This window comes from Sprattus sprattus (assembly GCF_963457725.1).
Source record: "Sprattus sprattus genome assembly, chromosome: 2".
NCBI classification, from domain to species: Eukaryota; Metazoa; Chordata; class Actinopteri; order Clupeiformes; family Clupeidae; genus Sprattus; species Sprattus sprattus.
The window spans coordinates 59,352,680-59,373,914 of NC_137921.1; the positions used below are offsets into that span (position 1 = coordinate 59,352,680).

General features: G+C 40.7%; 1 protein-coding gene across 5 annotated transcripts in view; it reads left to right on the plus strand.

The window, feature by feature from the left end:
* The window catches only part of mafgb (v-maf avian musculoaponeurotic fibrosarcoma oncogene homolog Gb), a 30,626-nt gene that overhangs the window by 3,070 nt on the left and 6,321 nt on the right, over positions 1–21,235 (plus strand). For 2 of the 5 annotated variants that reach the window (XM_080860567.1, XM_080860568.1), the window contains exons 2-3: positions 15,693–15,755; positions 19,864–19,928. In XM_080860567.1, the coding sequence (XP_080716693.1) occupies positions 19,893–19,928 (36 nt within the window). In that variant the 5' untranslated portion in view covers positions 15,693–15,755; positions 19,864–19,892. Of the gene's footprint in view, positions 1–14,905; positions 14,976–15,692; positions 15,756–19,863; positions 19,929–21,235 lie in introns of those variants that run through there. The other 3 variants (XM_080860569.1, XM_080860570.1, XM_080860571.1) reach the window with 3 other exon arrangements.

Below are 21,235 nucleotides of genomic sequence, written 5' to 3' on the forward strand. Positions count from 1 at the left end.
TAAGAGACCCTGCATTCGTCTATGTTCATTAAAATGCACTTGTATGTCGTCTCTGTATAGACCTTAAACCCATTATATCTCTGAAATTTGTCTGTTGCTATCCCTCTGCTACCAGCAAAGTTTAACAGACTACAAGGCAAGATTAGATTAATGCATTACCAATTTCATAAAGTGAGCAGTAGCTAACTATAGCTAGCTTTACAAATCAGGGATTGCAAAAGTGTCCACAAAGTCATCTTAAGTAAACACATTGATTACCTAAGGATTTGATAGCCACAATCTGGTGAATAAAATGTCAGAAGTTTTACCTTACGTTTCACAAGAAGTAAGAGGAGTAAAGAGTTGTCTGTAACCATGGATACCACTCTGGCGTCCTCTGTGTTGCCTGAGGCAAGTGACCCAATGTAGTCCATTCTTGAGCATATCGGTAGCAACATCTTTATATTTAACAACAACAGTTTGTACACAATGTAGACTACTGAACTTAACAGTGGGCACTACGGGCTTAAGCCTTTGCTCAATTGGTTAATGATGTCTTAGCACAGCAACCTAGTATGGAACTTTAGAAAGAAAAAAACTCACCAATTTTGATTTAAAAAAAGTCTATTTTAGCTGCTGTTTTGCTTGTGTTCGTTCAGTGTGATAGTAACCTTGACTCCATAAGCTATTTTTTTTTGCTGTGTCCACTGCGTAACCTCTGTAAAAATATTCTTGCTGTTGTCTTCCACTCATGTCGCATTTAACCAATAAGCACCAACTATCATTGCAAGCCCAACTCAGCAGTTTCAGGGCGCACAGAAGTACTTACCCTGGAATGGGTACTTATCTCTCCCCTGAAAACAGCCCTGAAAAAAGTCCTGCAGGGTGGTTCCAAGAAAAGGTTTTTGTGAGCTTTACTGGAGAATTAATTGTAAAGGCAATGTGATATATGTGTGTGAGAGACAGAGCCATATGTGCGTATTCACTTTTTAGGGCGATGGGTGGTGAAGTGATTATATGTAAATACCTTTGTCCGTATCCGCCATTGCAATGTCATGGCAGCGTTATCCTTTTCTCCTTGATCGTCTGTCAAAGCTGGGTGCTAAATACTGGTGCATGTACGTGTGTTTGTGTGTGTGTGTGTTTGTATGTCTTCAAAAGGTGCACAATGTGAGACTTCACAAAGACCACTGAGGCATGGCATAGTGGGCTGGTTAAATAGTTAAAAAAAAGAAGAAGAAAAAAAAACCTTCTTTCTCCTGTTTGAGTAATGATGAAATGTGTTGTAAGGAGAAACTCCTGCATGACGGGCTACTAAGAGACCTGAGCCTCTGGCTGTCTAAAGCCTGCTCAAGTAAGAACAGGAAGGAAAGCTTTTACTCAAGTACAACTATGGGAACTTTGTGGATTTCACAAGCTGCCTTGGCACAACAAAGCTGAGCGCTCAGATGCCTGGATGCCTCTCTGTGGTGTCAGCACCAAGTAACAGGGAAAGATACATGGTGCTTTTTATACATTGCAGATAATAATGGCTCCTGTAAGGAGTTCAGCCTGGGGTGATATGATAAGTTGCAGATTCCCTTGGACATTAGAGGTCGACACATTTGCTGATGTTTATGAAATATGTTTATAAGTAATTTCCTCAATACCTTTTAATCCTCTTCCTTAATTAATTACTACAATTGTTTTCGAGTACTTCTGTTTTGTATGGAAGTCTACTTTATTTTTTTTCCTACGATTTTTGTGTGTCCTCGGTCTTCTCAGACTGCTGCTGTGGGTTGTGTGCAGATCAGGCAGACTGGTGTATGTCCTCGGGTTGCATCATCTTGCTGACGATGTGCCGCAGTTTTTAGCCGCAGTGTCGAAAAATGGAGTTCACATCATACCCTGCTTTCACCTTAAAAGAAAGTTTCCAGTGAAAACTGAAATCATTTTCCTGGTGGTATTTAATTTCCTGCACAGTCTTGTGCTTTTCGATGTTAGGTAGGCATGCTTTTAGATCATAGCAAATAGGTTAGGCTCTTAAAAGATGAAGGTTACTCTTGTTTCTTTTGAGAAGAATCTGCTCATCAGCTGGCACTGAATAGAGGGAATGGACAAACAGCCGTAGTTTTGGTCCATTCTAAAAAGGCTTTGTTTACCTTTTAACCCATGTGTCCTTTAAGTGGCAGTGATGGCAGGTAAATAAACTGCTGTGCTCACAATACAATAGCGAGAGTGCATTACAAGACAAAACTGTAATGTTCATTTGCTACCATTAAGAGCAAATTTTCTTTGTGTGATATGTGAAGATTTAAAAAACAAAGTGGTTTGTAATCTCAATGACCATAACCTTTATGTTTTATGGTCAATATATAGGATTGGAAAATATAGGATTTCTTTTCTCTTACCTCATTTCATTATGTATGTGTGAAGCTAAATTTCATGTTTTATTTGTGCTGACATTTCCATATGCTGTAATATGTAGACCCACACACTGTATTATGAAGTTCTACTTCTTTTCAATCTTGAGTGTTTTGATGCTGATATCAATTTCACTGATCTGTTGTAAATTACTTTAGAACAAATGTGGCTAAACGACTGACTTGTAGAGTTAAGACACAAAAACACTGTTGCACATGTTTGATGTTGGAAATTACCTTTTTCCTCTACCAGCCGAAGTGGATGGTGGCAGCCACCATTTAGTTTTGCACTTTTGTGTGTGACTTACTTTCCTCTATCGTTTGTCTTGATCATTTGTCTTGTTTTTTAAAAAAAAAAACCTGAATGTACATTTTCCTATTAACGTAATATTTATTCACTAATAAGTTCTGAGTTTTTCTATTTTCTTTCCCCCACACCACACACACACACTTTAGATGCACAGACACACAAAGTTTAACTAACATCAAGCAACATCAAATACACACCTCTCCCCCTCCCTCCTTGATGGCCTCCCATTTCAAATGAGGGTGTCCAGACCCTTCACATGACTATTTCAAATGAGGGTGTCCAGACCCTCCACATGAACGTGCAAAGGGACTGGAAGTGGTAGGGGGGAGAAGAGGGTGTAGAAGCTAGTGTGGAAAAGGCCCTGTGACTTCCCTAACTTGTCTCTATAACTGGCCTCGTGTTCCTGCATTAACAACTCTGGGACTTTGGGACTCTTGGTGTAGCTTCTGCTTACACGTACAATTGTTTCTCATTTTGGCTTTTGCCCCTCAGCTCTCTGCTCTTTTTTTCATATTATATATTTGTTAGCTTTGTTTTCTGCTGACCCAGGAGAGCAGAAAGGGGAACTAAAGATTTAGTTAACTTATCTCTTACTGCCAGAAGAAGGCAAATGAACCTAGGCGATCCTTTGCTGGAAAAAGGCCTGACTTAATCAAAAAGAACCTACATCCTGACGCTGCTCTTTTTTCTGCTGGGCTGGGGAAATCTGTCATCACACACTTCACTACCTGATACAGTAGAAGTGTTTAGATGGAGGTTTTCCCTATCTTTTTCCATAGTAAGACCACACGCCCTCCCTTCGCATTTAACGTCCGTAATGCAGAAATAAGTTGGCATTTGTTTCGTTCATTCTTTCTTGCTTTTCTTGATGGGATATTTGTATTTCCCACCACTGTAGCTTCTGTATCATTTTAAGTTTTTTTTTGTGTGTGCTTGTTTTTGTTTGTTTCCTTGTTTTGTTGTTTGTTTGTGTGCATCCTACAAAAATAACTGCTTTTCAGAAATTCCAAAGAACAATGTGCTTCATGCAATATTAGTAATCAATCAGACGGTCCAATCAGACATAGACAAAAATCTATACAGAAAGTTGATTCATTTGCACCTGAATATTAAAGTAACAGTATGCAACAAATTGTTGCTGGGATGCACCGATATGGAAATTCTTGGCCGATGTTCAAAACAACAATCTAGCCGATAGCCGATACCGATATTTGTTTATTTTGTTATTGTTCTTATTCATTCGCCCTTTTGTGGCAGAAAAACAATGAAATCATTATTTAAAAAGCACTATATTCAATTATTTCAGCCTTTTATCACTTATCTTTTAATGTAACTTAATTTGAATCATAACTTTCAATTACCAGTGCACAGTCTCTCTGTTGCAAAACAAATAGCACATAGCGCATATTAACAAAAACAATGAATTCACTATACTTTCCATAACATATGTCATATAATCAAACGAACACCATTTAACCCAACAGAAAATAAAGCCAGACTGAATACTCTAGCTATATTACATAATTGAAATGTGAACAAAGCAAACACCCCTCTGACTAAATGCCCAGCTCCCTCCACAAGTGGCACGAAGTAAAAGAGTTATCCCAGCGCGAGCACGCTTTTGCGTTGGGACCAGTATAGGCTATGTGGAAGCGTGAGAGCCAGGAAGTGTGAGTGACATGTATTTTAACCAGTTTATGGATACCATCACAATGCAAATGGTAAATGGATGAGAAAATTGGTACCCAGTATAAAACAAAGTTTATTACCGACTTTATGTTGCTTGATGTTTGACTGTGTTAGGACAGTTGTTGAGTAACTAGTTTGTCATAATGTCAAAGTCAGCACATTTCAAGAGATTTCGTAAGTTTTAGCCACTAGCACAGGGGTTTTCAACCCCTGGTGGTCCGCAACGGCATTGCAGGGGGTCCGCGACATGAGCCTTATGTTGATCAGTTCACCATTTAAATTTTTATTAATTTGCTTTGATAGTTCAACACAATTCCAGATTTCTCTTGAATATCGTGAAAATATCATGTTAGAGGCAGAATATCTGTGCCGGGGGAGGGGACGTGGTGGTGGCTAGCGATGTACCCTGATCATTTCACATAAGTAAGTGTTATAGGCAGAATATCTGTGCATCGGGAGGGGGCGTGGCGGCGGCGGTTACAAACATGCAACGCGTGCAGGCACATCAGTGGCCCACAAATTACTTTCTAGTCAGAATGGTGGTCCCTTGGACAAAACCAGTTGAAAACCCCTGCGCTAGCATATCGTTAGCGAATAGCAATTGATCCGGAATGCTTCTTTTAAAGCAACAGTATGCAATAATTTGCTTTTGGTACGCTATTTTGGTTACTGTTATTTGGTATGACTGCTTATGAGATTCCATATCAAATGTTAAACATCATTGATTATTGCTTTAGTTAGAGCCATCAAAGTAAACCAAATGGAAACATTTGATTTAAAAACCAGTGGCATGTGGTGACACTTATTTATAGGCTAGTAGAGCTTATGCCAAGCACGACCATCCCAGTTCGCACACATACACATACACATAAACACACACACACACACACACAGAGACAGAGACGAGAGATGACTTCTTCCGACTGCAAAAGCAGCTTATCAGCCACATGGTTTTATTCAGACTACCAGTCTGTCACCACCACCTGTAAATCATCTCCATTCAGACCACTTTGTTTTGGGATCAGGCTAGACAACGTCATATGCTGCAAAGACTACTATCACCAGATTATGATTATTATTTTTGTTTGTCAGTTTGGCACTTGTTTCTGCCAAAGAAATCAAGTGTTAGTGTTCCTCATTTGAACTGTTAAACAGTGCTCCTAAGAGCAATTATCAAATTGTAGTGTCATTTAAACATTTCAACAGTGCTACTAAGAGCAATAATCAAGTGCGTTGGGAAGAAAATGGCACCAGGGAAAGGGAAAAATGCTAACTCAGATTCTGGAGATCACACTTCGCATGTGGTATTGTAATCCCTTGAAATGGAGAGGCTATGGTCCACTCTGATAGACTAATATGCCAGATGAAAGCAGCTGCCGTACGGGCTAAGGCTGGGTGTGTGTCTGTGGGCTTTGACTGACTGTGACAGCTCAATAAATGCTCAATGCTATTCCTGTCTCCCCTCCTGATAGTGTAATACACACCCTGAGGTCAAGTTACATGATTACTGGACTTAGGCTTGAGTGGCCTATCTCTTGAGTTCTGCCAAGGCATCCCTAGTTTCTTTTGAAATCAAAGTTTGGAGGGGGGTATTTAATCCTTTCTTCATATTTGCCAATTTTATCACAGAAGTTATAGAAACTAACATTGGGTGTAATTCTCAGCCACAGAGCAAGGGGGCACTGTTTCTGCTCAGTAGCTGCTCTCTGGCGGTAAGCAGGATCTCTTTTGCACACATTTACTTTTCTTTGATCCCATGAGCTACTGGCTAGCAGTTGAAAAAATTACGTGTCACGAATTACCTGCCCCAATACCCAGCTTTCCTATGTCAAGCAGTGTAAGCAGTGATGCTGGGAGAATGACGGAACATCGCTGCCCTCGCTGGATGCAAAGGCAATACAGAAGAGACTTGCACTACACTATTCACGATATCTCCTAATCATCTCTCTCTCTTTCTTTCTCTCTCTCATCGTAGCATGTTGTGTGTGTCTCAGATCTGTTGCATAGAATAAACTGACACCCTACCCATCTGACTGGCATTCCATCGATTCCTTTTGATAAATCCTGCAACAGTAACTAACTTCAGAGCCAAAATGGAGTTCTGTTGTAAAAAGAGTTTCTGTCTGAAATTCGACGACCTTTCAGTTGGTGTTGATACACCCAGTACAACGATAAAGTGAAAAGAAGAAGAAGCTACCCAGAGAGGAGTACGCCTCATTTTAAACGGTGAGTGGGATTTTTACTTAATGCTGGACAAAATAACAGAAGTTAGTCCGAGTTAGTTTGCAAGGACTCAGTACCTGCAATGATTTTAGAGATAACTTGCTGTAAGTTTATGTACACTTCATGTCACATAAGAACAGGCCTACCAGAGATTTGTTGAAAAGTTCTTTTGAGGTGAAAGCAACAAAGTTTGGTTGTGTGTTGGTGCTGTTTCTATCATGTTTCAGTTTTTGCTAGTATGTATTTATTTTGGAAGATGCTATTATTTGAACCATACTTCCAGCTGATTTGGTGTGGCCAAACTTATTCTTGGATCGTACGTTAACTTAGGTGTACTTTGTGACCGCTTGACAACAGCGTGGCATTTCAACCGGCTAGCTGAAAAGTGGAAATTGGAAATGCAATAGCTAGTTGTGTTTAGGCTATGTTTGGTTGTCCTGTAGAATAAATTCACATATTTTCTGGATTTCATTGTTGCAGGGTGTGAGACTGTGATAAGATGGTTAGTAGCTGGTTTTGGAATAGCTGGAGAGCTAGTTTGGTGTTGATATGGGCATTTTGCTTATCTGAGAGATTATTTATTATAATGCAATGTTTTAAAGTGGGCTTTAAAACTGAAATAGCAAGTGTTTGTTGACACAGTGAGCTCATCAGGAGCATGAGACATTGAGAATCCAGTTTTGTAAGGCCTAAATGGGAAGGTCTGTACATAAAATCATATCTTGGTGAAGGATATTCTCTGTGACCTCTGAATCTGGAGATTGAGCATTAAATGACTGGAAGCGCGATGTGCGTAACAGAACTGACAAGACAACCATGATTTTCTTTATCACAGTTTTTAAATAGCCCTGAGTGAGACTGAGAGGAAAATTGTGCTTTAGTACAATATTTTGACCGAGAATGACCTGTGGCCTCTTGATGACGCCAAGCGAAGCTCTTGTGAGAAAGAAAGTCCCGCTAGTAGGAACGAAGCGAAGATGGCAAGTCTGAAAAAACTGAGAATACAAGTTGTGTGTCTTTGTCTGAACAGGAATGAGTGAGCATTTGAAACAATGCTGGGACTAACTGCTGATTGTGGGTCAAAGACCGTAAGTGAAGCCGCTGTATTAATGACGGCCCAGCCAGATTTTAACCTTTTCCATCTAGGCGTGTAGGTGGAGATATGATGCATTCTTATCAACCAGTGAAGCCACAAGATATTAGCCAGTGGTTTAAAGGCATACAGCATTCACGTCAAGGAGGATGAGATTCTGGTTCGAAATCAACCACTTGCACAGAATGTATCATTTGCACCCATGCGATGGTGTTTCTATGTTGTGCACTGTGTAAAACAACACAGAGGCTGGCGAGGTGAAATTAACCGTTGAGACAGGCCTTGAACAGGATTTGGATAATGCATTACAAGCTCTGTGAGTGGATCCAGAGCACTTCTGCTTGTAGGCAGAAGGTTGGCAAAGTGAGAGAGCATACTGGGACCAATAACATCGGTGCTTTGAAAGCAAACCTCTTAAGAAGGGCTCTTAAGTTGACAATGCCTACTTGAAACGATGTCACATTTACTTTTGAGATGCTAATAAATGTGACGAGAAGGGCAGAGCATTGCACGGAACAAATAATCAGATATGTCCGCATCCATCGACTAGGCACCAGAGAGCATGCTTAGAGGTCTGGAATTAAGGTGATAGTAGTAGAACTAGGAACATTCAGACAACTAGACAACTAGATACGTGTCATAAATGTGGGGAATGAGAACACTGGGCTAACACATTTCATTTCAGTGGTAAGAGGAAGCACTGCCATGGTTCCAGCTATGACAAAGACAACAGCAGCAATAATGAGGGTAGTGAAGATGAAGAGCTGGAACGTTTTATCATGCAGAGTGACAAGTGAGGACACTACTGTCCTTGATTCAGGGCAACTAGATGTGCCCTCCTAACAGTCTCGTATTGCAGCTGAGATTTAGCAGCATGACAAGGGTGATATACAGTACTGTGCAAAAGTTTTAGGCAGGTGTGAAAAAATGCTATGAACTAAGAATGCTTTGAAAAATGTGAACAATAAATGTTTATTTTTTATCCATTTACATGGTAAGACTGAGCACAGCAACAAGACACAACGTAGTAATACTGCATCAGCAGGGTCTCTCCCAGACAAAGATTTCAAAGCAGACAGGGGTTTCAAAATGTGCAGTTCAAGCTCTTTTGAAGAAGACGTTGAGGATCGTAGACGCCAAGTCAGCCAAGGAAACTTAATGCAGCTGATGAAAAACACATCAAGCTTATTTACCTTCGAAATTGGAAGATTTCAAGCAGTGGCATCAGCTCAGAACTGGCAGAAACCAGTGGTACCCAGGTACAGACATTTACTGTCCGAGGAGAAGAAGTGGTCTTCATGGAAGAGTTGCAGCCAAAAAGCTCTACCCCGACAAGGAAACAAGGCCAAGTGACTGAACTAAGCACGAAAACATAGAAACTGGGGTGCAGAAACATGGCAGAAGGTGCTCTGGACTGATGAGTCAAAATTAGAAATATTTGGCTGTAGAAGAAGGCAGTTTGTTCGCCGAAGGGCTGGAGAGAGGTACAATAATGAGAGTCTGCAGGCAACAGTGAAGCATGGTAGGGGTTCCTTTCCAGTTTGGGGCTGCATTTCTGCAAGTGGAGTTGGAGATTTAGTCAGGATGAATGGTGTCCTCAATGCTGAGAAATACAGGCAGGTACTAATCCATCATGCAAAACCATCAGGGAGGCGTATGATTGGCACCAAATGTATTCTGCAGCAGGAACATAACCCCAAACATACAGCCAATGTCATTAACAACTATCTTCAGCTTAAAGAAGAACAGAAAGTCCTGCAAGTGATGGTATGACCCCCACAGAGCCATGATCTCTACATCATCGAGTCTGTCTGGGTTTACATGAAGAGACAGAAGAATTTTAGGAAGCTTACATCCACAAAAGATCTGTGGTTAGTTCTCTAAGATGTTTGGAACAATTTACCAGCCGAGTTCCTTCTAAAACTGTGCGCAAGTGTATCTGGAAGAATTGATGCTATTTTGAAGGCAAAGGGTGGTCACACCAAATATTGATTTAATTTAGAATTTTCTTCTGTTCCTTCACTGCATTTAGTTAATTTATGAAGAATTGATGAAAATAAACTGTTAACACTTCCATTTTTGAAAGCATTCTTAGTTTACAGCATTTTTTCACACCTGCCTAAAACTTTTGCACAGTACTGTATGTGTGACTATTTGACAAAGATGATCCAGATTTGATGCTATTTACAGATGGAAAATCCCCAGCTGAGAATGGCCTGCACCATATTGGATGGGCAGTGGCAGACTGCTGTAGAGGGACAGCACAGAAGGCAAAGGAAGCTGAGGAGCCATTGGTGTCAAAAGTCAGAACACAGAGAACTAGAGTCAATGGAAGATACAGGCGGTGCCTTGGCTGATGGAGCTGTAGAAAGAGCAGTAGGTTTAAGGGGCCAGGGTGATGGAGCGGTAGAACCAGTTGAGGGTCTATACTGTACAGAGGTGACTGGAGCAGTTTAGTCAGCCCCAGAACCACATGCCTGGGGCATACTTTGATGACTGATCAGTGGGTGACCACCAATCCTATACTGAGTTTAGCATCATAGGCCAGGTGTGAGAAGACATACCAAGTACTGTCATGTCCTGATACTGCAGTCAAGGCACAGGGGAAACCAAAATGTAAATCATTGCATACAATGTGTTAGACAGACAGAAGAACTATGATGATGGTTGGTCATTGTGCTACAGTATATAATGGAATACAGTGGCATTAGTAATGATTTTTTGGTTATGCATGACATGTGAGTTAGAGATGGTCTGAGCCCTAATGGTTAGGCATTTTCCTTTTAATGTTTACTGTTATATCTTTGAGTTTGCTTGTTCTTGTTCTAAGGATGAAATGGCCATAAAATGTGGCTTTGTGATGCTACCACTGTTTTTCTTTGTTTGTGTTTCAGAGCCAACAGTCTATCACCATAATCCCATGGAGCAGCATGAGAGGATTCAGATGCAAGGAACTCATGGAGCCTCTCTTGCAACTGCCAAGCTCATGGAGCCTCTACTGCAACTACCCAGCTCATGGAGCCTCTACTGCAACTACCAAGCTCATGGAGCCTCTACTGCAATTACCAAGCTCATGGAGCCTCTACTGCAACTGCCAAGCCATCACTGTTGTCCTTGATCAACCGCTCCTGGTGGACAGCAGTGACATTCCTACATGAACTGGACTCTCGTATTTCCACCACACAAATTCAAGGACTTGCATACCCCCATAAGAATGACCTGAGCTACGTCTGAACAGATGATTATAAATGCATAGCTGCACACTAGCTTGCGGAAGGCAAGTGTTGCTGCACTTTCGCTGCACGCTGCAAGGAATATTAAGACTATTGGTGTTTTTCATATACTTTCAGCTTGTGTCAATCCTTCCCCCACAAGAAAGTATCATATTTACATCAGTAAATTGGCTCCAAAGCCTTTGCACATTGAGGCGCCACGTTCATTAACATCCAAATGATCAGTCAGAACTTCACACCTTTCATACAGGACCCCATACTGTCCCCCTTCATAATATGCCCAACCTTGAACCAGAACCCCAGACACACCCATTATATTATGTTATGACTGAACTGAATTAGACTTTGTATGCTATAGAGAAGATTGAGAGGATTTTGTTGTGGGATTGCCGTTTGGAGACACCAACAACATGTGTGGTGATGGAATGGAACAAGGAGTGATGCTGGAAGATTGAGGAAACATCAGCGCCTTTAGAAGACCAAGGGATGCAAGGCCAGCACAGAAGAGACTTGCACTACACTATGAACGATATTTCCTAATCATTCCTCCTTGTTTCCATCGTGGTGTGTTGTGTCTGCTTTAGATCTGTTGCATGGAATACACAGAATAACCCCTCTACCCATTAGACTCGCATTCTATCGAGTCCTACAAATCCTGCAACTAACTTCAGAGCTACAATAGTAGTTTAAATGTTGTTTAACGATGTTGCCTCTTGGTATGAAATGCGTTATATAAATAAAGTTTTGATTTGCTAAACTGCAAAAATGGTCTGTTATGGATTTGTACTATATTGTAATGAGAGATTGTGGACATCTGTAAGACCGTCTCATTGCCCGACCCTACGTTCTTTAGTGTGGCTAGGTCTGCTTTAGTTTTTGCTGTGTCACCATTCCTACCTAGCCTGACAATGTCATACTCATAATTCTAGTCAGAATATGAGTCTGAGTCTGCTCCATTGAGTTGTGATTATGGGGCGTGTTTCAACGAACCAGGAAAGAAAATGCCTCTTCGCTCAATTGGATACCTAGAACTAATCAGAGCAACGTACTATGACCATCTGATACATTAAACTTTTACCGGATCCCGTAGGAAGGACGGCAAAAACATCTTTACGATCTACAAATGCCTTGATTGCGTTTCTTTGTTCCTCTTTCAAAGTTAAGGGGCTGTCGAGGTCTTCTAAAACCGACTCAATGGCAGAATCTACACATATTAGCTCTCCAGTGGCAGCCATGTTTGTTGAACACGAATTTGAACTGAGCGCTCTTTGGTGACGTGGTTGATTACGTTACTGTTCATCATCTGTCGATCATCATCATAAAGCCCGCCCTGGCACTTTGATTGGCTGTACTGTTTTCTACCAGGAAAAATGTCTCCCCAACGGCCGAAGAGCCAGACCGAACTTCCCGTCCAAATTTTTTTGTGGGCGGAGTTCGGGCTGGTATCCAGGCTAATTCCTACCTATATGAATGATCAAATTCATACCTTTACTATGTTATGATGAAATTATAAGCACAAAATTGCATTCTACAAGGATCTATTTAAGTGTGGAGAGATTAACCAATGGACGATGGCATGCCCAGGTGGAGAGAAGTTGTCTGTTGTGCAAGGGCTTCATCGTCTCCCGGTCCTTACAGAGTACCTGATGTTTTGAAATATCTTTGGAAGCCTGTGGTAATTGTACAGAAAAGAAGGAACAAATCCAAAGAGAGGTGGTGTTGGGCAGGTGGTATTTTCATTCCAAAGGAGAAAAATGATGTGAACATTCCAACCGATCAGTCTTCTTAAGGTGGAAGGAAAATATCTTAGTGTGGTAGCAAGAAGGTTGATCTCCTATCTGAAGGCAAATGGTTTGATGGATATTTCTGTGAAGAAAACAGGAATTCCAGGTCTTCCTGGATTTCTGGAACATAGTAGCATGATTTGGCATTAAATTCAGGCAGCAAGGATAGAAGGTGTCTGTGTGTTATCGCCAGGATAGAAGGTGTCTGTGGTATCTCCAGGATAGAAGGTGTCTGTGTGGTATCGCCAGGATGGAAGGTGTCTGTGTGGTATCGCCAGGATGGAAGGTGTCTGTTTGGTATCGCCAGGATAGAAGGTGTCTGTGTGGTGGTGTCTGTGGGGTATCGCCAGGATAGAAGGTGTCTGTTTGATATCTTTGGATCTTACGAATGCTTCTGGATTGGTGCCACATAGTCTGCTGTTGAAGGCATTCAGCTACTTTCAGGTCCCTGAGAAGATTTCTGCATTAGTGAGGACACATTTTGAGGATACTCAGTTATGCTTTTACATTGAAAACGAATCCACATCTTGGCATCATTTGTCTGTTTTAATTCCATACGGACCGTGCCAAGCCTAGGTTGGTTTAAGTTTTTGGATGCATTAAATGTAGTGGCAAGATGGTCCAGGACGCCCTCCTTCGTACTTCGGCCCTTCGAATGTAGGGGCGACAGTGGTACAGGAGGTAAAGAAGTCGTTTAGTAATCAGAAGGTTGCCAGTTCGATTCCCTGTCGAAGCGTTCTTGAGCAAGACACTGAACCCCTAATTGCTCCTGATGTGCAATGTGCCACCAGTGTAAATGAAAAAACGTGTATACATCCTTGTAAGTCGCTTTGGATAAAAGCGTCTGCTAAATGACTCAATGTAAATGATTGTCATTTTCCTTCGATGGGAATGAAATGAAGTTTGATCGTCCTTGGATTATGGGACATTGTAACACCTTATCATGATTTGAATTATTGAATTATGACATTGAATAGACATCGGGTGGACTTCTGTAAGATCATAGAAAGCCCAAATAGCTTTGGTTTAGCAAAAAATAAGCTAAAGTTGGCAATTGGTTATAAGCCAACGTTGGAAATTGGTTATAAGCCAACGTTGGAAATCGGTTATAACTTATAAGCCAACGTTGGCAATTGGTTATAAGCCAACCAAAACCCCACTCTCACACCTATTTGCCGACATTGGCCCAACGTGTCCTCAACGGCCAAAAGTACGTTGGCCCATCGTTGGCATGTGACGTAATGCCAACGTCTGTGACAACATTGGGCCAACCTCTCCCTGCTATCTGGGGTGATTTATTCTATTGTAGACAAACCTGTGAAGACTTTAGGCAGGTGGTACAATTCCACATTGAGTGACCAAGGACCTTAGAGAATTCATTGTTAAGGCGATCAGTAGGATTTCATTCATACAAGAGGGGCAGAAACATGGACGCCAGGCACCAGTGACTATTACCAACTGGCCATACCTTCTGTCATTGTGAACATGTGTACATAACAAACTTAACAACACTTAATTGAACTGCTTTCATCATTCCCTGCGATTCTATTGTGTTCATCTCTCCTTACTTGTCAGCAGCTGCTTTGTCCAGTGATCCAATTGGTTCCTTGACCTTCCCTGCCTTTTTATGTGGATAGATAGATAGGGAGATAGATCAAATATAAGTGAGCTCTTGTTGCAAAAACACCGCCTAAATAAATAGTTACCTCATGATTTCAGTACTCAGATAATAGCAGACCTCTTTGGCATAATAACATAAGGAAAAGGTGGTATAATGACTTATTAAGGTATATATTTAAAACTAGAGATGCGCCGTTTACCGATCAACGATCACCAAAATCATGATCTGCCTAGCCGATCACTGCCGATCACAGAATGGCAGGGGAATGGTAATCTTAAATCTATGATCTAGCAAAGTTCGCACTGTTCAAAAAGGCTGTCGCTATCAACCAGCGGTTAGTCTGTTTCATGTCAACAGTATATAGCATAGATGTAAGTTCATGTAGGGTTTTAATTATTCACTGTTTCATTATTATTATTGTGTACATCATTGAGTTATTCCGCTATTTCAAATGGTTACCTTCACCGTAACGCAGCACAGCGTTAAAGGGACAGATCCACCTTCATGTTGTAGCCGTAATATTCTCCATGTGTTTAAATATTTGTTGTATATATAATTATTAATATCTGTATTTCTTGTTATCATTTCTGTAGAAACCGCGGTCATCAGTCATCCATATTCATCCTACCAATTCATGTCTTGTGAGTGTGTGTAGGACCTATTTCATAACCTATAGGCTATACAGATCCTTTTGGGATTCATTCAGCTAAATATCCCTCTATTTTATATGCACCATTTGTAGAAATTAAGCTAACTAAGTAAAACTTTCGGACGGGAAAACTCATGTTACTTGCCACTGCCAAGCTCCACTCTGCTGTTGAGTGCCTGTGCGCTGCGCATGCAGGTGGAAAAAAGTCGTACAATTAATTTACGTCACGTGATTTTGATCAGCGCTTTTGGGGTTCGCGGATCAAGACATTTTAAACCAATATTGGCCGATCATTATCGGCGGCCGATCATTCGGAGCATCACTATTAATAACTTATTAAGATATATTAAGATATATATCAATATAGTTTGATATTGGTTACATATACCGTTTCTTACGTAAAGCCGCACCAGTGCATTTCTCCTCTCTCCGCACAACTCTGCCCCCTCTTTCCCTCTGAGCCTGAGGAGGTCCCTCTAGACCCCATAGCAGCCAATGATTTAGATTTCATTAGAATGGATGCTGCCATTTAGGGCCTATACTGTGCTCATGTATTTGTACTTTACTTGTAATCTTCCGATACCACCCGCCAATAACACTGTTTTATTTAGACAAGTTTTATGCTTATTTCTGGTTGGAAATAGCCTCCTGTTATACATTTTATTTTATATTCATATTTTTGATTTGTATTTTATTTTGTAACAACCAGAGCGCATTTGATGGGGGAAAAAAAGTTGGCAAAGTGGCGCCCAGTATCGGCAAGTACACAAATGTAAGTACTAATACTCTGAAAAAAGTGGTATTGTAAAGTGCACCTCTACCAATGACCAGCATGTTTCCATGAGAGTCATTAATGTATTTAGGACTTATAGTATACACCTAAAGACTTCTTTAGACCCATGTCCATAAAGTGAGTGTACAGTAAATATATGTATCTATATAACAATTTTGAGAAATGTTTGTACATAGAACCAGTGTTACCCTTTACCATTCAACACATGAGAAAGTGTATGTTCTGTTTGGTGTTAAACAGTTGATGTTTAGCTAAATAGCTAACAGTATAATGTTTCCAGGCATGTCTATGAACCATTTGCCTACAATGTGTATCTTTTGATACAGTTTTCCTCTGTGTATTTCCCAGCCAAAGTTATCCAATCAAGACAGGCCTGTGATGATGTGCGCTCAGTCACTATTGGATATCGGCATGGAGTTATAACATTAACTTAAATATAGCTGAAAGCGTTGTCAATGTAGGCACCAGCAACAGGTCTAATAACCTAAATGTTAGCTTTCTCGTCTATGTTGTGCCGTCACGTTGCTAAAGTAACCAAAAAGGGACAAACCAAAACACTGGATCTTTAGAGGACCTTGAACATTTTTATGGCACTTGACGGCCACCATAAGTTCTTCTACACACTTGGAAAGGGAATGGCATTCAGTTGGTAGCACTTTTGCAACCTTACCTCTAGATGCCACTAAATCCTACACAATGCGCCTTTAAATTAGCTTTTGTTTCCATGGTGCTTTCTGTTTGTGACTGTCTTAACTTTTACTGGAGCAGTGTCATCTATGATAATTAGCCATTTTGAATTTAAAATATTTAGCAGTTCATCTGACTCACGCTCCTTGAAAGTGATTGCTCAAAGAGAGCAGTACAGAATTTCATTGTTTACTGTTGCTAGCTAGGTCGTTGTGAAACCACATTTCTTGCAGTACCTATGCTGCAGGTTATAGCTTCCAACCACACATCATTATTACAGCAATGGCAGTACGAGACGAGAGACCACTGAAATATCAAATGGGGTAAAAGCTTTAGAATAACTGAGGAGAATATCATAATGCTTTCATAGTCTAGAGAACGAGAAAAACATTTTATTCATAATACAACCAGTACATTGAACGAATGTCAGGACATAAGACCTATTCACCAACAAGAATAGACCTGAAACTCACCTTTCATAACTTCATCGGCAAGTCATCGGCATGCCAATCAGTAGTCCATGGTGTGATTACAGCCTTGTTGTGTGGGGTAGATACACTGGGGAGAAGAAAGGAAGATTGATCAGAAGTTTATTTAGAATAAGAATTCAAATTACTTTTACTGTTTTCCTCGACTTTAAACTGCATTACATTATTTCATGTCATTTTATAATACAAACCCATGTATGGGCCGCACCCGTATATTAACCTCAGTTTATTCAATGTTACGTCATCCTGTCACGTAAAACTAAATGCTATGTAGTTGTGGTGCAATCGATACTAGCCATTGAAAAGTCTAGACCCTATCCTCTCACCTACACACACACACACACACACACACACACACATAGGCTACCTCATTTGTAAGCGTTTAGATTTTATCTCATTGTTTGCCTCTAGGACCAGACTCTTTTATGGACTCTGTCTGTGAGCTGCACCGTCACCACTAACACACCTCTCCTTCTCCAGTGTGCTCTGGGTCTATCTATTCCACCATGTGCTCGTCTGCAGATGCTTCAACAACAGAACGCTTGTTAGTTTAGTGTTTTCCTGACTGAAGTGCAGAAGTTGACTTATAAAAAGGGGGATGGCTTTGTTGTGGTCTGTGCTCAGTGTAGCCAATCCTTCCTACCCGTTAAGCTTTTACGAATGTGTTGAGGATGCAGTTTCAGCCCAGTCTTTTTCCTTACGCCCCTAACCCCTCTCCTCCCGCCTCTCCCTGTCTTCTACATCCTCCCCTCTCTGATGCGCCTCTGCATCGCTCTTCATTCCTCCTCGGCCTCATCATCACCCCCAATTATCTTCTCTCTCTCATCCTCTGCCCCCCAACTATTCCATTTGTTGGCACTCAGCATTTTGTTCCTTTCCTATGGTTGTTATGGCTCAGTGATGAGAGATGTCAGCATTCTTTTAGAGCATTGAGAGGTATTCAGCCTGCTCCTTCAATAGCTCATGACTTTGATGACCTCAGCAGCCCCAGCAGTTGAGCTCTCCTCAGCAAGTACCTACTCTTCTATCTCTTCTCTTTGTTTTATAGCACTCGCCACACTGGCCATGAACTCCTGGAATTCAGTGCTTATTTAAAGGACTGTAAAATATTATGTGCCCTTTAGAAGAGAATTGTTGTTAATGTTGATCCCTGTGTAGGCATGCTCATTCTCTCATAACTGAAGATTTTTTGCACTTTTTTTTTCAATTTGAATTCTGTCTGGGCTGGCGTACATATATCGATCAGGGCTGTGTCACATCCATACTGAGGTGGAGTGATATATAGAAAATGAGCAGGTGTTTACTGACTCTTGCTCATTGACAGGATTTCTATAGGCAGGATGCATTTTTGTGTTTTAATGATGGGTTTTTGGCCTTCTGTTTGTAGAATATGGACTAATTTTAATATGAAGTAATATGAATTTATTTTATTATGAGGTAGTATGCACAGGCAGCTTTTCATTTTGAGGAGACTGTAACATGAGCTAGATAACTAGTTTCCTGCAAAGTTGAATTTCTTAAAATCAGCTCACCAATAAAAGGTTGGGTTCAGAGTGATCACATAGACATTAAATGATCCTGAGAGAAATAATGGGACACGTTGGTTCGGTGGTTGCTAGGGGATCTATTACCTAATCAACTTAAACTTTTAGAGCCAGATTTACTCACGGAATTGCGCCCACTTCAGGCGTAATTTCTACGTAATAGAAAACAGTTGTTCTGTTGTTTCTTATTTCAAAGATGCTGTATCTTTAACACTTCAGCACTAAACTCTTCTGAACTGTTCCAATCAACTAATATTGTGCAGGGTGTGTACATGAGCTTATATAAATCAGTATTTGATGTTTATTTTAGTTAAGCTCAAGGACATTGTTATGCAGTTTAGTGAAGTTATTTTAAAATCCTTATTCATAATACATATCGCATAAACAAATAAATAATTTGTATCTTTATTATTGATGCTTGGGAAATTAGTGAAGTGAATCTTCAATACCAATTTGATTGGAACCAATGTCATTCTCCAACAGAGTGGTGATACAGCATGACTCCAAATGATGAAAGACTTATTAAGGGAAGGAGCAATCAGCAGGTGTTCAGTCTGTGGATTGGCCAGCACATCCCTAGAAAAACTGCTCTTGTGGGAGCAGCTTTTCTCTAAAGAAGGAAAAAAGGCCAACCTGTGGTAGTGATTTACCTCAAAAAAATTGATATCTTGAATCAAAATGCCAAAGGTCTGCAAGGCTGTCATTGATTGATGGTAATTTGAGGTGGTTCCCATGGGTACACACATTACTACTGGCCACTGCTCCTCAGGCTCAGAGGCTAGGCCCCGGAGGTGCTCCGGGGACTCAACATCGCCCCCATAGGTCACTGAGGTTTGTGCCCAGTATATAGTGTCACCTACACGCACCAAATTTGCTAGGCATGTGGGGCTCCCCAAGACAAGCAACTTTCGTTGAACATTGCATTAGCCAAGTTATTTGTGCGTTTGAGGTGACCTTGAGGGCCATGAAAGGAATCATTAAATAAAATGTGTTATTATGTTTACCATTGAAATGATTATTATTGTATAGTACAATATCACGTTGTTGAAATAAATGAAACAGCATTGCCCCTATTTCTAAATGATCACTGCAGTAATGTTGATGGATCTTGGCCACGTTTAGAATATGCTAACTGAACTTAACTGAGGGTTGGTAATCAATCATGACTGAGCAACAAAACCACTTATGTGGAGTAAACTTGGAGCTGCTGCTATCTCTTCCCACCAAATATCACGTTATCTTTTCATGAATATCAATTTCTGTGTAGAAAGTTCAGGGTATAATTGAATCCTTACCCTCCCTTCATATGTGCGGTACTTGCTCTGCCCAAATGAAGTCATTTCAATGTTGTCCTCTCTTTGTTTGTAGGACTGCATTTTGGAGTTGTTTATCGTGGCATGACGACCACTAACCAGGGAAACAAAGCCTTGAAGGTGAGCCACTTACACATCACTGAAGAGATAGGCCAGTTTATTACACATCACTGAAGAGAGAGGCCAGTTTATTACACATCATTTAATAGATAGGCCAGTTTATTACACATACCCATCACTGGAGAGATAGGCCAGTTTATTACAGATACCCATCACTTAATAGATAGGCCAGTTTATTACACGTCACTGAAGAGATAGGCCTGTTATTACACATCACTGAAGAGATAGGCCAGTTTATTACACATACACATCACTTAATAGATAGGCCAGTTTATTACACATCACTGAAGAGATAGGCCAGTTTTTATGAATGGATTGAATCAAAAACAGTCTTCCATGCTGAGGCAGGAAAACAAGTTGTGTAAATGTCTATATATATCCAACTTTCATCAATATGATATGACCAGAGCCTACAGCTAATGTACTTTGCATTCCACTGTAGCCAGCTGAACCGTTAGCAATGATGACTTAGTTGCCTCCCCATTTCAAGCGACCACAAACTAGTCTCGTATCATGTTTTATGTTATCGGCCTGGTGGTCTAACAAACAGCTTTGTTGATTGGATCCCCAATAATAATAATAATAAGAAGAAATATCTTTACAAAAACAATAGGGTTCCAGCATAGACATTAAATAATCCTGAGAGAAATAATGGGACATTAGTGGAGCAAGGGCTTACTCTGACACCAATGTAGTGAATGAAAGGGGTGAAGTCCCGTCCTGCTCCTGAGATGTGTGTCAACCTGGTGACCAACTACAAGAAACGTCTGACGTCTGTGCTTGCCAACAAGGGTTATTCCACCAAGTGCTGTCATGTTTTGCTTGGGGTTCAAATACTTAATGCTTTAGTCATAAATGTTTTAAAATGCAGTTGTCTGGATTGTTTTGTTGATATCCTGTTTCTCACTGTTAAAATACACCTACCATTACAATTATAGATCACACATTTCTTTGCAAGTGGCCAAACTTGCAAAATCGGCAGGGGTTCAAATACTTATTTTCCCCACTGTACATAACATAAATGGGAGGGTATAAGGGAAGTGGGTGTTCGCCTCAATAAGATGGGAGGATAGGTGCGCCTAATTATATATTCTGTGGTATTTACTAAGACTGTGTGAAGAGAGCGCCTCTTTAATTTGCGTGAGAATTCTCCGCCTCTTAAAAGTAGGTCACAAATGTACGTAAAAGAGGCCCTTAGTGTCTATTGGCACACGCCACAGTAACACTGTGAGTGGGAATGAGGTAGCCTATGTGTTTGTGTGTGTACGTGCAAGGAGAAGGTGTAGCATTTTGACTTGAAATGCCTA